Genomic DNA, 17,417 nt, shown 5'->3' with positions numbered 1-17,417 from the left:
TGCCTCATCCCTCCATTTGAGCAACAGTCTGCCTGATAGTCAACAAGTCTGTATGGCATGAACTCAAAAAATAAGTCACGTACTAGTCAAAGACGTGCAGTGACTGCCAATTTGCAAAAGTGCAAAGGCTCGTGAAGAAACCATTTCAGCCTTTCCAGCCACCGCAGCGCAGATTTGACCATTGTTGGCCCGCTTCCAGTGTCACGAGTGTCAGTACTTGTTAACAGTCATCGACCGATTCACTAGTTGGCCGGAGACGGTTCCTATGACAGACTCATTAACCGATTCATGTGCCAGAACTTTTATTTCTGCCTGGGTATCTCGATTCAGTCTACCCACACACGTCACCTCTGACAGAGGTCCACACTCTGGGAGATTTTGTCGTGACTGCTAGAATGCAGCATCACCACATGACAGTCTACCACCCACAGTCGAATGGCTTGGTGGAGTGGTTCTATAGGCACATGAAGGCCCCCTACATGGACCTGATTGGGCAGTTGAGCTGCCCTGGATCCTCCTGAGAATAAGAACGGCACCCAAGGAGGATTTCAACTCCTCATCAGCCGAGATGGTTTTTGGAGTCCCGCACATTGTACCTGGGGAGTACGTCCCTGCAGCACGCGGACAGGAGGTGATACTGACTGAAGTCTGAGGCACACAGTAGGAGTGGCTTGGAAAATTGGTCCCAGTTCCCACATCAAGGCATGGAATAATGACATTCTTCATTCCAAAGGAACTCTAGGACTGTGAGTTTGTATTTGTGCGTAGAGGTGTGAGGCCGCACGAGCGCCCCTTCAGAGTGCTACAAAACAATCCTACAACTTGTAGGATGTTGGGGGGCATCCAAAGAAATTTATGATTGACTGACTAAAGCCTGCTCTTATCAACTTTGATCGGCCCTTACCACGATCCCTGAAGTGAAGGCGCGGATGACCGCTCAAGAGCGGTGGACGGTAATGGCACCAGAGGTTTAGCCTCCTATTACCAGTACTGATGGGGGGGGGGGGAGGGGGGCCATGTAGCGGCTCACCAGTGGCTTAATCGAAGCAGCTTGGGAAGTTCCGAGTGACATCACGACATCACTGTGAGATGACGTCATTTGGAAAGCATGGTGCTTTCAAAAGCTGTAGGTGACTGAGTAAACGACTTTTACTGAACTTCGACTCGACTACGTCTGATCATTTTCTCATTCTTTATTTCACACTGCGACACAGTTGCTACAATATGCCAAGACAGAAAAAGGCTGGAGAAATAAATATTCACAAATGCAGTCAGTGCAAGGATAAAGTGAAGTTTCAGTAGCGGTGACAGATCTGTTGGTGGTCCCATCAGAATGACAAAGGTGGCAGATCAGTCAACTGCAAAAGACATGGTCACACTGGCCATCCTTTGCACTTTTTCAAACAAGGATCCCTGGGGATCTGCAAAGAAAGCTGGTCAATTTTTGTAGCATTTGTTGGCTGCTGAACACATAATTTTTGTGATTACACCTGTTAATAAGGCAGACATGCCTCTATATTGTCTTTCACACACCTTTCAGAATGTTATGAAATACTTAACAGCAAAAGAGATACATTTTGAGGTGTAAATGCATCGGACAATTTGTGCACAGTACCTGCTGGTAGTTCTCATGCTCTTATGGCCATTATTATTTTCATATGGTAGCAGCATGCAAATAGATCCTTTAAATCTCTGCAGAGTATTATCGAAATCAGCCATTCTCAAACTTTCTCCAGCTGTGGCCCCTTTTGGATTCTGCTCAAATTTTGTGGACCCCCTTCCCTGTGAAGCAGTCAAGTTTAATTGGTTTCTTCTCTACTTTTCTCCTGCCAACTACATAAAGAACATAAAAGTACTTATGTTATTTGAGGTGAAGTGAAAACAAGACTTTTATAAAAAAACCCACAGTTTTTATTAAAAAACAACACTGCGCTGGAGAAACCCAGCAGGTCAAACAGTGTAGCCCAGATAAAGATACAAAACCAATGTTTCGGGCTTGAGCCCTCCATCAAGGTATAAGCAAAATGCAGACAGGCTCCCAAACAACATGCTTTTACTTAAATGTACTGTGACTGCCGGTTGGGTGGGGGTGGGGGTGAGGTGTGCATAGGGCCTCCACTGAGAATGGCTGATCTAAATGGTCCCCAATGCTGTTATGGAGCACTCTTATTGCACCATAACACAATCCTATTCCACCGTTAAACTGTTTTCCAGAGAGAAAGCAATCAGGAAACTTAAAACAATCTGGAGTCTCAGTTATCACATTGAGTGTGAATATGAGAGTTTATTGTCATATACATAAGTACAATGTTCAGATGCAGCAGATTCTGACTTGCTGCAGCCACACAGGTACGTAAGATACATCAACTTCAATAGTATGAATTACATTAAAATGACATGGCGTAAGGCAGAAAAAAAATAAATATGAAAGGATAGATAAATAAATATTCGCAGTTGCTGTTAAGTGATGTTTCAATCATGTAGGCCAGCCTTTTTTCAGCTACAACAACTCCTCCCTCCCCCCAGGACTCTGCTCAAAGTTTTGTGCTTTATTGAATGTTTCTCTCCATTGCACAGACAGTTTGTTTACATTTCTTGTTTTATATGCATATGTATCTTCTTGAGTGCTTTTTTTTGCACTACCAATAAGTGTAATGCTGCCTGGCCTGCAAGAGAAAGAATCTCAGGGTTGTATGTGATACCATATATGTTCTCTACAATAAATCTGAACTTTGAACCCCCTTGGGATGTTTCACTCTGTTACAGATGTTACACGGATGCAACTTATTACTTTGGTTGCCAGGGCAGTGCCGGAGAGGCCCTCCTGCTGTTGCAACAATTCCTATCGCATAGAATCTTGAAATACAGAAAGTGGCCATTCAACCCATTTTACCAGTCGTGAGTCTAACGAGAGCATCAAATGAGGTCCACCGCCCGTTTTAGAATTTATTATTAGAACTTGATAGCACGTTCCCAATGGCAAAGAACGTTTTGCTTGTGATGTCCTGGGCTGTGTCCACTACTTTCTTTGTGAAGCAGGCAAGTTCAGTTGGTTTCTTCTGTACTTCCCCAACTTACTGCATAAAAAAAATATTTGTTACGTGAGGTGAAAAAAAATTATTGAAATGTGCTGTGTCCCCCAGGTGGGCCTTAGGGTCCCCCAGGTGGGCCTTAGGGTCCCCCAGGTGGGCCTTAGGGTCCCCCAGGTGGGCCTTAGGGTCCCCCAGGTGGGCCTTAGGGTCTCCCAGGTGGGCCTTAGGGTCCCCCAGGTGGGCCTTAGGGTCCCCCAGGTGGGCCTTAGGGTCCCCATTGAGAATGGCTGATGTAGACAGACCTTTTGGTGTTTCAGGGTTAGGGTAGTGTGGGGAGGTTCAAGAGGCAGACTTAACCCAGGACATGTTTATAGTGTGTACCTCAAGAAATATTTATATCTTAATATACTGAAAGCATGATTCATGGTAATCCATTTAATTAAAATCACAACAAAGGCACAGAAAAGATAAATGTTGGAGAATTATTACATTTATTATTCTTCCAAAATGAAAATTTAGATATACAGTACAGTAACAGACTCTTCCGGTTCATGAGCCCGTTCAACCCAATTACATCCAATTGACCTACAAACCCGTACGTTTTGAACAGTGGGAGGAAACCAGAGCTCCTTGGGAAAACCCACACAGACATGGGGAGAACGTACAGACAGCACTGGATTCAAATCCAGGTTATGATCGCTGCCACTGTAACAGCTAACAGCTAACCACCGTGCTCAGCATGTCACCCCTAGGGAGAGGGTTCCAAAGCTTGGGACCCATCCAACTGGAAAATGAGCGCCAATAATTGAGCAATTGAAATCATGGGGAAGATTTTGAGGGGCTACTGATATTCCAGAGTGTTGTGGGACCTATGAAAGTAGTTATGTGTGCAGCAGAGGTTTGCCACTCTGGACCAATTCACCCACTGTGCCTACGTAGGAAGAGAGACACAGCCACCCTATTTGGACCCAGCTTGCAATGAATGGATTGCAGCTTCTTCAGAAAGTGTGATGTGATTAAAATTGGCAAAGAGGCAAAGCAGCTTCTGGTCAGTCAAAACTGCTCAATGACTTCCAAGGTAATCCAATTGTCTGCTTAAAAGCAAATCATAGCAAGTGCAGGTAGATTAAAAAACGGTTAATAATAGCAGGAAAGCTCCACGTAAGAATTCAATGTGACATAATGTTCTAATAATAACTTCTAAAACAGGCGGGGGACCTCAATTGATGCTCTCGTTAGAATCACTACAAGTAAAAAGGGCTGAATGGCTCCTTTCTGTATAACAAGATTCTATGCCATAGGAAAAGTTGCAACAGCAGGGATATATCCAGGCCTCTCCAGCACTGCCCTGACAACCAAAGTAATAAATTGCATCTGTGTAACATCTGTAACAGATTGATACATGCCAAGGGTTTTCAAAGTTCAGATTTATTGCACAGTACATATATGACATCACATACAACCTTGAGATTCTTTATCCTGCGGACAAGGCAGAATTACCACTTATTGGTAGTGTGAAAACTGTACTCAAGAAGTATATATGTAAAACAAATAAAGAAATGTAAACAAACTGACTGTGCAATACAAAGAGAAACAAAATCAATAAAGTGCAAAAGTAAGGATCCTAAAATAAGTCTCTGATTGAGTACATTGTTGAGGAGTCTGATGGCCGAGGGGTAGCAGTTGTTCCTGAAACTGATGGCTTGTGGCACGTATACCTCTTTCCTGATGGTAGTAGCAAGAACAGAGTATGTGCTTGGGGCTGAGGATCCCTGATGATTGCTGCTGCTCTACAACGATAGTGTTCCCTGTAGATGTTCTTGATGGTGGTGAGGCTTTTACCTGTGATGTCCTGGGCTGTGTCCACTACCTTTTGCAGGGTTGTCCACTCAGGAGTATTGGTGTCCACCTACCAGGAACATTGTTAGCCCACTCCCTTCATGCTCAGTAACCCAGTCTAGCATGAGATTATTGGAGTCATCTTTCCTTGCAACAGTGCTTCTGAAGTGAATGATCAAAGCATACTCTAAGTTACTCAGATGACATTTGCACTGACCCCTTGCTGCAAAGGAACAAACTACAATGAAAGATGAAATGCATCAATTTGCTCTTATGCTGCAAGCAATAATCTTGGCATAAATAAAATACTCGATGAAGACAAATGGGATATGATTTGAAGCTCATTTGTGCCATTGACCATAAGTCATTCCTGACTGTTGCATATGAGTCATCTGACCAATTCACTTGTCGAATGTAAGTCATAATGCATTTTCCACTTAACCCGTCCTATGAATTAACAGAAGGCATTTTTATACTGGTATTTTATAGTTTCAATTTGTGAGATTAAAATGAATTGTAAGATTAATGGATGGTGTTACAATATCCAAAATACTTTTTTTTCACTTCTGCAATGACAGGAACGGATTCGTTGTTTCTGTTGATTTTAAGCTCCATGAAGTTTTATTTACTGCTTTCATAGGCAATTAACATGAAATCAATACACATTATTGGTGTGTATTTAGAGAGGTAATGTTGTGAAAGATTTTAAATTGTTTTTCTCGCTGTCACAATTATAATTTGTTCCAGAAGTTTCAAATTACAGTGCTTGAAAAACATGGATCTGCAGGCTATGGAAAGATTTATAATGTATTTTATATTTTATAACTTGTTTGAGCTATTGTGCAAGAAAAAGAGGTTGGCTTGCAGAGTCCTGCTGAAGCCCCATGAACCAAGATCATAGAGAGATTTCTGAGAATGAGAAAGTGATTTCATTTAAATATATATTTACCAGCATTTGTTCTTGCCGTGAAAACTCTGAATGATTCAGAAAGAGCAGCAAACATAATTTTAAAATCGTGGTTCTATGCTGTTACTGGAGGTGGCCATGTTATTTTAACTCCCGAAACTATGCTGGCTTTGCACAAGGTTTGCAACCCAATGCATTCTCCCTTTTCTCTGACGTTACTGGCATGATTCAGTTTTTGTTGACAATCTTCCAAACCCTAAACTGAGGATTATTCCAATGGCTCTTTGGCCAGTACTTCTACATCTTCATCAACTCAGCTCATCCAAGTCCTGGCAACTGCACGCTACTCTTCCACTTCTCCCATTACCTGAGGACGTCCTGAGCCGTATCGGTGCCCACCTCAATGCTATGCACTTAACTTCCTTTTAAAATCACCCCCATTGTCTCTTGCTTTCCCCAATGTAATCATCCTTCATCTTTGCTGCCCCCAAAGAACTCTCCATTTTCCCAATTTCAAGCCTCCTCTACCTTTCTCCTGCTCTTGGCAGCCATGTCTTCATTTCAATAAGAGAATTCCCTCTCTAAACCTTTCTGTTCTTCGGGAGAATGAAATACCAGAAATAAGATAATACTTAATAGGTCAGGCATCCTGTCTGACCAATCTAATTGATTCTATTTATGAAGAGATAACAAATTGTGGGGAAAGTAGCAGTTCATATGCCAAGTCATTGAATCATTATCTATTTTTATCTCAGATTTCCAGCAGCTACAGCATTTTAGTCTTGGACTTTTCTTGGTGTTTTATAAATCTATCAACTGCCAAAGAATCACCGGGGAAAAATGGAGCCCATCATAGGAGCAATTTGTGTGTGGGGGCAGAAAGAGATGAGGTCTAAAATTAATTCTTTTGATTCATATTTATGAAGGAGCCAGACTTTGAATCTGAAGGGTTCAATGAAGGGGAAGGTGAAATTCTCGTGAAAGTCTCCATAACTACAAAGTGGGCTTAAAGGCAGATAAATCCCCAGGCCTGAATTAGATTTACCCAGTAATCCAGTAATTGTTCCTCACGTCTCTTTTCCCTCAGGACACACAAGTGCTGGAGAAACTCAGCAGGTCACACAGCATCCACTGGCTGTGGATGTTTCAGACCTGAGCCCTTCCATCTTTTTATGGATGCTGCGTGACCTGTTGAGATTCTCCACCTTAAATCCGGGCATCTGCAGATTTTCCTGTTTATCTCTTGGCTCAACATTCCACTCTTTTAAATAAGTTATATAGATACACATTTAGATATAAGGTACATGTTTGCTGTGTCACAGACATGTTGCTGATGAGAAGTGGATGGCTAATGTTTGACAACTAGGAAGAATGATGGCCATCACGTTGGATTTCCAGGAGGCATTCATCAATAAATGTTCAAGTGCTCTGTTAATGAATGTAGCATTAGCTGTTTTTATTTTACCTTCAGTTCCTGCTGCTCTGCTTTCCCTGAAGTTTTCTACATAGGCTTAAAAATCCCTAGCTTGAGTGTTGACAGTTTTATTTATATGTTGACTTTGTTTGTGAGCTCCTGGGTTCACTGGCCATTGAGGAGGTGATGGTGAGCTCCCTTCTTGAACTGCTGCAAAACCTCTGGTGAAGATGGTGCCAGTGTGTTCTAAGATTTAGTCCCCATTACAATGAAGCTGCAGCATTATTTCCAAGTCCAGCTGGCATGTCAAGTTGGAGAAGAACCAGTAAGGGGGTGGTTTTCCCTTGTATTCGTTGATCTTGAAGGTCGAGATCGCAGACTTGGGAGGTGTTTTGGAGAAGCAGAGATGATTAATTGCAGTGCATTTTGTCGACAGTTCACACTGCAGCCTCAGCAGTGGTGCTGGAGGGGATTCATCTATCAATTGTTCATTCTTCCAGTTTTTTGTGTAACTCCACCCCACTGCCAATATCTTTTGTAAGTGGAAATGGGCATAAGGGTTATTCTTGCAATGAAGAGTTACAGGAGACACCAGACCTGCACTCCCCCATCCTCATGTTATCCAACAAAATGCAGCTGCAAAGATGCATGAGTAAGAGCAGGATAAATGAGAAGGACATCTGCCATCCTTGCAGGGAGGGCTAGGATTGTATGTAACCCTCTATCCATCACAATGTAGCTCTCTCGTAAATTCTCACTGACGTGCCCCAGCAGGAATTAGCATGATGAATGTTGGTCATGTACAGTTCTTGAGGTCAAAGGACCCACATGGGCTGAAGGCTGCTGGAGATTGGCTCATGAGAACCAGGTATCAGAGCCAAGACACAAAAGGGTGCTGAGGGCAAGGCGGGCTCCTGAAGGGCTCTGGGCACTGAAGGTTTCCTGATCATGTCAGAGGCTTGGATCTGTGCTCAGGTTTGAACTGAGTCTGTGAGGCTGCGTGCAGGAGGTGAATCTACGGACACTCAGTGTCTCTGAAGGTACTCGACTTTGCTCTCTTTCTCTCACTGTATGGGATGCCAGGGAATGCTAATGCTAATGGCAACTCTTCATCTGCCTTATGATAGACCAAAGACAACATTGTGTAATATTACATTTCTGTTTTATTACATGACATTAAATAGTATCTGTACCTATCTGTAGGAATAAAGTAAAGACACTGGGTATTACTATTTATTTTTTAAGCAGGGCCAATAAAAAGTCAGGAGGGACATGCGTAACTGTCGATCATTTCTATAGTAGTGCCATGATGTGATTTACCTCTTTCTGGGGTAAGTGAGATTGCTGTGGTGATTTTCCAGAGTGTGCGGACCCAGAAACTTTATGCCATCAGTTTTGCTTTGCATTTGAATCTGTAACAGAATTTCTGTGTCATAAAATAAGTGTCTCTCAAAATCTGCTGGTTTTAATGGGAATGACAACATTTTCAAGACAAATTGGAGATGCGAGAACTATTGCTATGATCTTGTGCTCTCACAGACGTTCCTCCTCATTATGCCAGCTACTCGTAACTTAGTGTTGATTTTTCAGCGTTTGATTTTGATTTTTTTCTTGAGGTCTCCTTTTTTGGAGAACCAGGATCAGATAAGATGCAGCAGATCTTTAAAATCTGGTGAAAGAGATGGAACAGAGAGGGTTCTACTGTGCCTGGAGAGATGGAGGAAACAGAACCACTTAGGGATTTCGAAATGAGATTGTTTAGGGCCTAGGCATTTGAGAGAGTAACTTGATGTTAAGAGTTTATTGTCATACATATAAGGACAGTGTACAAATGCATGGAAAATCTTTTTGCTTGCTGTGGCTATATAGGTATGTAAAATATACTCATAATCAATATGCATAAATCAAATGACCATATGAAAAATTATACTAAATGTGATGTTACACAGACACGTATTTGGTTCTGGGGCAATTTTCAGGTTAGAGACTTGAAGGGGAAGTCAAGGCAAGTCAATTTATTATTATCCAATGCACAAGTACAACCCAACGAAACAGTGTTCTCTTGTTCTTGGTGCAAAACATGCAGGCACACAACCAGACATCACACACATACAGACAAACAATGCATATACAGGACATGTATTCATATATGCAAATAAATAAATATTGTTTTGCAAACATGGGAGTCTCAGATGGTTAGTGGGAGCAGTTCCTTTGGTCGTTCAGCATTCTCACTGACCATGGTAAGAAGCTGTTCCTTAGCCTGGTGGTACTGGCTCTGATACTCCCGTATCTCTTTCCCAATGGGAGTAGTTGAAAGATGCTATGTGCAGGGTGGAATGGGTCCTCCATGATTTTGCGCACTCTCTTCAAACAATGATCCTGATGGATCACGTCGATGGGGCTGAGGAAGACTCCAGTGGTCCTCTCTGCTACTCTTGCGGTCTTGTGGATTGACCTCTGATCCATTTTTCTGCAGCAACTGTACCACACTGTGTTGCAGCCAGCAGGACACTCTCGATAGGGTTCCTGTATAATGTTGGCTGATAGCCTTGCACGAACCTATGACCATGTCCTCCTTTGGAAGTTTAGTCACTGTTGCCCTTTCCTGACAAGTGGAGAGATGTTGTGTATCCATGACAGCTCACTAGTTAAGTGAACTCCAGGGAACTCTCTCCACTACTGAGTTAATGATGTGCAGTGGAGGGTGGTCATTCCTGGTTCTCCTGAAGTCCACGATCATCTCTTTCGACTTATCCATGTTTAGACTCAGGTTGTTATTCTTGCACCATGTCTTCTCTGTAGTGCAACTCATTGCTGCCAACTGCTGTTATGCCACCTGCATACTTGATGACACTTGATGGAGCTGGACCTGACAATGCAGTCTTGGGTCAGTAGCGGAAGAGTGAGGAAGAGAATTGAAGGAGTGCATAGACACAGTAGGAGCCATGGCCTCCTCCTTTGCTGTAGCTATTTGATTTCTATGATTCTATGAGGAAGGATGTGTGGCTGTCGATTTTTCATTACTTATCCTTGAGGAATTTTCATGTCAAGTCAAGTTTTATTGTCATTTGATTGCACAAGTACAACCCGATGAAACAGCGTTCTCCAGTCCTAGGTGCAAAACACACAGACACACGATCAGATATAGCACACATACAGAAAAACAAAACATAAGCAGGACAAATAGTCATGCATACAAATATATAAACAAATATTGATTCATGAATATGAGTGTCTCGGATGGTTCGTGTGAGCAAGAGTATTGTCTTCTCATTCCATTCACTCCTTGTATCTATGGATCAATGGACTAATCTCAAATTTAGTGTTGTCGTTCAAAGATCCTTTCACTTCCCCAATCAGGAACTCGCCATCATACAAGTGATGTCTGATCATCGATGATTTAGTTGGCTTATTTGGAGAATAAGGGTAAATTGGATATTTGTAATCATGGTCAAAAATTCATAGTCTGTTCATACAGTGTTGCTGGCAGCGGAGGAAGATGAAATGAGATGTACAAATTGGGCGCAGACGTACAATAAGCATTTTCCGCAGCATTTTTCCATCGAGGGAGGGTCAGGAATTGGGAAGAACAAAATAGTTAAAACCATTTAGAATACTGGATAGGATCTAAAGCATCTGCAACTACATAAATGCTGCAAAAATCTTGTAAAATTACAATCTCCTTTGACCTCAATACTTCCATGGCCTCGAGTTAACATTACCATAACCTTCTTCCACAAGGATTATCATTATCTTTTAAGATACAGTCCAATGCGGAAATGCAATTCTCCTAAATGTTTAAGGGGGCACTGTACTTGGTGTCCATAAGCTCTCTGGAGTCAGGCTTTGCACTCACAGTATTTGTTTTATATTGGAAGCACTGTTTGAGATGGCTCACATTACGAATGTGATGGTCCTTTAATATTATGGCTGTATGAGCTTTATTATGACTGCACGGATAACGATAGCTTCACATCATGGCCATCAGCAGTACATGAATATTTTGTAAAAATGAGCTTTTGCTTTCACATCACTTTCAACAGTGATGCATATGTTAAAAGCCTTATTTGTACACAATGGGCTTCTTCAGATATCAAATCTAGCCAAGCACACTCTTTCAGGAATATATAATTGTATAAAATATCTTCTTTCTTATGATATTCCATTGTCCTGACCAGCAGATTGAGTGGAATTCAAATGCCAATGTGATAGAAAAACTTGCTGCTGCAAACATAATGAGCTCAAGCAGGCAATCGTTTGATAATGGAATGCAAGGAAGTTAAGAGATAAAGCACTCATTTACAATTGCTTCTCTGGTTTACATAGCATACACGTTTTAATCTCCATTTTTATTCAGAATTCAAGGTTATGAATGGCATATAAAGGTATTCTGAAATTTCTACAATCTACAAATAATCTGTCCTCAGATCATTATCTAACTTTGCTAAGCATAAAGTTATTCAGTCAACATAGACTTCATTTAAACTTTGTGCTATTTCTTTATGAATGTAGACAGTAAGTACTTTTTGTTAATTTATGGGATCTTATTATTGACAAGACCTGCACTTATTGCTCATGGCAAGGGGCTATCCTGGTGAAGGTGAAGTATTGGTGATATATTTATGACAGAATAATGTGTGGTTGGAGTACTGTGTCCAGTTCTGGTCTCCATATTTGAGGAAGGATATACTGGCTTTGGAGATGGTTCAGAGGAGGTTGATCCCTGGGATGAAGGGGTTGACTTATGATGAAAGATTAAATCGTCTAGGATTGTGTTCACTCGAGTTCAGAAGAATGAGAGGAGATCTTATAGAAACATATAGGATTATGAAGGGTATGGATAGGATAGATGTAGGAAGGTTTTTTTGAGCTGGCTGGGGAAACTAAAACGAGAGGACACAGTCTCAAGATTCGGGGGAGTAGATTTAGGACAGAGATGAGGAAAAATAGTTTTCCCCAGAGAGTAGTGAATGTTTGGAATTCTCTAACCAGGGAAGTGGTTGAGGCTGCCTCATTAAACATATTTAAAATTCGGTTAGATAAATTTTTACATGATAGAGGAATTAGGGGATGTGGGGAGAAGGCAGGTAGGTGGAGTTAGGTCATAAATTAGATCAGCCATGATCGTATTGAATGGCGGAGCAGGCTCGATGGGCCATTTTTGGCCTACTCCAGTTACTACTTCCTATGTTCCTATGGATGGGAACCTGGAGGGTTAGTGGTGTTTCCAAGCTCTTGCTGTCCCATTCCTTCTTCTTGGAGTTAGTGGGTTAAAGAACTATTGGTGAAAAGTCCCAAATTGCAATTGTAAAATAAGTTAGAGGATTCACTTGCACCCTCTAATCATTTTGCTCCCACAATGACCTACTCAACAACTTCAATAAAAATATGCATTAAATAACTAATTTCAAATGTCAGACATGTTTGGTTGAAACTGCAAGGATTTCAACTGAGCAAGTTCCTGAATCATTTACAGTCACTGAATTTCCTGTTGCGATATTGTAAGCTGGTATTTTATCTTTAAACCTCAGAGTTCCCCAGGATTTGTGAAAAGTCTGCTAAATTGAGAAAAGAAGAAATAAACTTCGCAATCGCATTTTATAATGAGATGTATATTCTGCAAACAGAGACTCTCCACTGCTTCTCTCCACAGCTGGTTGACTTAAATTGCTTTTTTTATATATCAGACATCTACACAGTTGCAAGGTTTCTTGTAGTCATTTGACCAACACAATGCGTTCAATTATAATGCACACGATTTCCATGTGTACTTCTCGAGATTCTAGATCTGCAAGTGCCCAAATCTGTTTTCTCTAAAAGGTCAATTTAGAAATTACACACGTTTTATTCAACTTAATCCTTCTCAGCTGAGGAAGAAAAAGCATCTGCAAAGAATGATGAACGACCAAAGGAACTGCTCACACTAACCATCCGAGACACTCATATTCATGAATCAATATTTGTTTATATATTTGTATGCATGACTATTTGTCCTGCTTATGTTTTGTTTTTCTGTATGTGTGCTATATCTGATCGTGTGTCTGTGTGTTTTGCACCTAGGACTGGAGAACGCTGTTTCATCGGGTTGTACTTGTGCAATCAAGTCTACCTAACAAAGAGCCGAAACTCTTGCTTCATGCTTTTTAATACTTTGCTATCCCAAAAGCATCCACATTGCACAACGATTCACCAACAACTACTTGAGTGTAAAAGTATATCTGTGGCATTATAGACTCAACAATGATGGCTGCCATATCCAACACCATAAATATATCCTTCTTATTCTAAATGGTTGCATCACTGTCTGGAATGGAGATACCAATACACAGGACAGGAAAAGACTACAGAGAGTTGTGAACTCAGAGAGTTGGGCATCAGTTCTCCACTACATTAGGGACATGTGCAAGTGGCAGTCTCAAGAAAGAAGCGTCTATCCTCAAGGACCCTCACCATCCAGGCCATGCCTTCTTCACACTGCCACCATCAGGAAGAAGGTACAGGAGCCTGAAGACAGTACAAACACAGCTTCTTATTTTTACCCTAATGCATTTCTTTTTTTAAATGTAATTTATAGCAAGATCTTCACCTGTACGTGCCGCAAAACAATTAATTTTGTGACACATGTTCATGACAATAAATTCTAATTCTGATTCCGAGATCCAACAATCTGGTTTTCACCACCCTCAGGTGAAGAGAACTCGAGTGATTCACTACCATCTTCAGAGTTTTAAATAAAAAAGCCCCTTATTTTTCAGATACTGTAGGTGCCCTTGTTCATGACACTCCCACTCGTGGAAATATCCCTTCCCTTCAATTCTTACTTTTCCCATTATGATTGAAGGTTAATGATTGGAAACATTCACAGAAACAACTCTCCTCCTGAGTTTGTTTGTTTTCCCGTGACTTGTGTGGGTTTCCTCCAGGTGCTCTGGCTTTGTTCCACATTCTGAAGAATTATAGGGTTAGTAGGTTAATTTGGGCTGCATGAGCTCATGGGCCTGAAGGGCCTTTTACCATGTTAAGGTGGTCATTCCAAAGGAGAACATGGTCATAGGTTACCATACAGTGTGTTTGCATTTTTTTGTTTTTCCAATATTGTTTAATTTTATTTGAAATTGTACAAGGCATTGGTTAGGCCAAATTTGGAGTACTGTAAACAGTTTTGGTCACCAAATTATAGGAAAGATATAAACAAAATAGAGAGAGTGCAGAGAAGGTTCACGAGAATGTTGACAGGATTTCAAGGTTTGAGTTACAGGGAAAGGTTGTGCAGACTGGGGCTTTTTTCTCTGGAGCGTAGAAGATTGAGAGGGGACTTGATAGAGGTGTTTAAGATTTTAAAAGGGACAGGCAGAGTAAACGTGGATAGGCTTTTTCAATTAAGAGTGGGGGAGATTCAAACTAGAGGGCATGGTTTAAGATTGAAGGGGAAAATTATCAGGGGAACATGAGGGGAAATTTCTTTACGCAAAGGGTGGTGGGGATATGGAATAAGCTGGTCGAGGCAGGATCATTGGTTACTTTAAGGAATGACTGGATAGTTACATGGATAGGAGAGGACTGGAGGGGTATGGACCTGGTGCTGGTCAGTGGGACTAGGAGGGTGGGGATTTGTTACGGCATGGACTAGTAGGGCCGAACTGGCCTGTTCTGTGATGTAAGTGGTTATATGGTTATATATGGAACAGTATTGCAAAAACAACAAGTGCAAACTCTCTCTCCTCTCTCTCTCTCTCTCTCTCTCTCTCTCTCTCTCTCTCTCTCTCTCTCTCTCTCTCTCTCTCTCTAAATTAATATAAATAAATGGTTTAATATATGGTAACCTCTGATCATGTCCTTCTTTGGAATGGCCACTCTACATCCCCGTGCTCTATGTCAAAATTAAAAAGAAAATATATAAACATGAAACCAGTGGATAAAAGGTATTTAGATTTTTGTAAGGCATCTGATAATATATCAAAAGGTTGCTTCTAAAGGTAACAGTGAAGAAGATGGAAGGAGGTTCTCTTTTTTTGTGTGACAAATCTGTTATTTGCTTTAAATTGAAACAATTTGATCAAAAAAATAATACTGTTTACTCAAGCTGCATTTCTACAGAGAGAAAAAAAATCTTCTGGAGATAGGAAATTTTGGAGCAAAAAAATAAAATCACCGATTCATGCTAAAGAGGTGTTTTGTCCCATTAGCTCTCTACTTGTTCTTTGAAAGGAATTTATACTCTTTTTTTTATAACATTGTGCATGAAGAATGTTTTTAAACTAAATATTCCTTGAATTATTCTTCAGTAACTCTTCCACAATGTGAATTTTAGATCATAACTCAATTTCCCCTCTGGAATACTGTGAGGTAAAATTGGTTCCCTCAGAAGGTTGTAAAATTGTGGAACTCTACATCGAAGATCTGTGGATACTGAATCAATGCATACAATCATGAAAGTGGTTGACAACATTTTAGTTTGCTGGGAAGTAAAAGATTATGGAGAGAATGGAAATGAGGCTGAGGTCAGAGAAACACAAGAACTGTGTGGTGGAACACAACATTGCATGTATACTGTACATCTGACTCTGTAACTCCTTCCCATAAGATTCCTCAATAAAGGCTGAATGGCCCTAGGCTCCTCCCTTCATACCACCCTTGGATCCGGGCCAGCAGCATGTGAAGACTTTCCTGTGTTTTAGGTTATTAAAACCTTTAATCACGTGCTTTGAGTCTGCTTGTGGTTATTGATCGTGCTACAAACTGAACATGTTGGAGCCCTTATTGAGAACCTGGAGGGACTGAGCTTATCAGTTCAAAGTTCAGATTTATTATCAGAGTACATACATGACATTACATACAACCCTGAGAATTTTTTCATGCGGGCCAGGCAGAATTACCACTTGATGGTAGTAAAAAAAAAAGTGTTCTCAAGAAAATACACGTATACAAAAGAGAAATGTAAACCAGAAGGGAGTGCAAACAAGCTGACAGTGTAATACAGAAAATAAATATACAATAAGAAATAACATGCAAATTTAAAGTTCTGAAATGAGTCTCTGATTGAGTCTGTTGTTCCGGAACCTGATGGTGGAGAGATAGCAACTGTCCCTGAACGTGGTGGGATGAGTCTTGTGGCAGCTATCTGGCTGGTGTGTCATTGTTGCTACTTTCTGAAGATAGCATACCAGGGAGATTTTCTCATGGTGGGAAGAACTTTACAAGTGAATTACTGAGCTGTGTCCAGTATCTTTTGCAGGGCTTTTGCTCAGATATATTGATGCTCCATACCAGACCATGATGTAGCCATTCAGCACACTTTCCACTACACATTTGTAGATGTTTGCCATGGTTTTTGATGTCATACCAAATTTGCTCAAACTCCTGAGAAAGTAGAGATGCTGCCATGCTTCCTTCATGATGACCCTCAGGAACTTAAACTTGCTCACCCTCTCCACTTCTGATCCCACCCCGCCCAACGATCACTGGATCGTACACCTCTGATTTTCCCTTTCTAAAGTCCACAATCAGCTCCTTGGTTTTGGTGACATTGAGTGCAAGGATGTGGTTGGTGCACCATTCAGCCAAGTTTTCAGTCTCCCTCCGGTATGCTGATTCATTGCCTCTTTTCACACAACCCACTATCGTATCAGTGAAAAATGGATGGTCAACACTTCGGGTTGATGAGCAGGAATCTTACTGAGATGCAGACTAGGGTTGAGTGGGGCTTTGAGTTATTCTTGCCCCTATTTCTTATACTCTGGTTCACTTGGTAAACTGTTAATTTTAATAAAATCATTAAACATTATGCTACAGGCAGAAACAGATTCTTCTTGTTTCCTGAATCAAATTGTTTTTTTGAACAGGTATCTCTGAAAGATTAATTGCCAACCTCTCTCTTACAGGTTGAGATTGAGAAACTGGATTACCATCATTATCTTCCCCTTTTCTTTGATGGCCTCTGTGAGACCACTCATCCATATGAGTTCTTTGCCAGACAGGGAGTCCACGACATGTTGGAACATGGAGCATCGAAGGTCCTTCCCGTCATCCCTCAGCTCATCATTCCTATAAAAAGTAAGAAAACAAACTTTTCGGGAAGGGGTGGGGGGTGGAATTCAGAAAGGAACTCCTAGAAGTAGCAACTGTCTGCGATTTAAACTTCCCACAGAAGCTAAAGGATCCCTATTCTGTACACACAAAAAGAAATGGAAATGTAATGAGTGCACTTGATTTCAGTTTATTA

The 17,417-nt window shown here is 41.1% G+C and overlaps 1 protein-coding gene across 4 annotated transcripts in view; it reads left to right on the top strand.

Moving 5' to 3' along the window:
- pacrg (PARK2 co-regulated) overlaps window positions 1-17,417 on the top strand; it is a 290,834-nt gene that overhangs the window by 161,268 nt on the left and 112,149 nt on the right. For all 4 annotated transcript variants that reach the window (XR_011343449.1, XM_069895183.1, XM_069895184.1 and 1 more), the window contains exon 3: window positions 17,077-17,248. Coding sequence is in view for 3 of the 4 variants with exons in the window: in XM_069895183.1 (XP_069751284.1) it covers window positions 17,077-17,248 (172 nt within the window). In the remaining variant the exon portion in view is untranslated. The remainder of the gene's footprint in view (window positions 1-17,076; window positions 17,249-17,417) is intronic.

This window comes from Narcine bancroftii, chromosome 8 (assembly GCF_036971445.1).
Source record: "Narcine bancroftii isolate sNarBan1 chromosome 8, sNarBan1.hap1, whole genome shotgun sequence".
NCBI classification, from domain to species: domain Eukaryota; kingdom Metazoa; phylum Chordata; class Chondrichthyes; order Torpediniformes; family Narcinidae; genus Narcine; species Narcine bancroftii.
The sequence above is the reverse complement of the archived record's forward strand: the minus strand, read 5'-3'. Positions and strand labels throughout refer to the sequence as shown.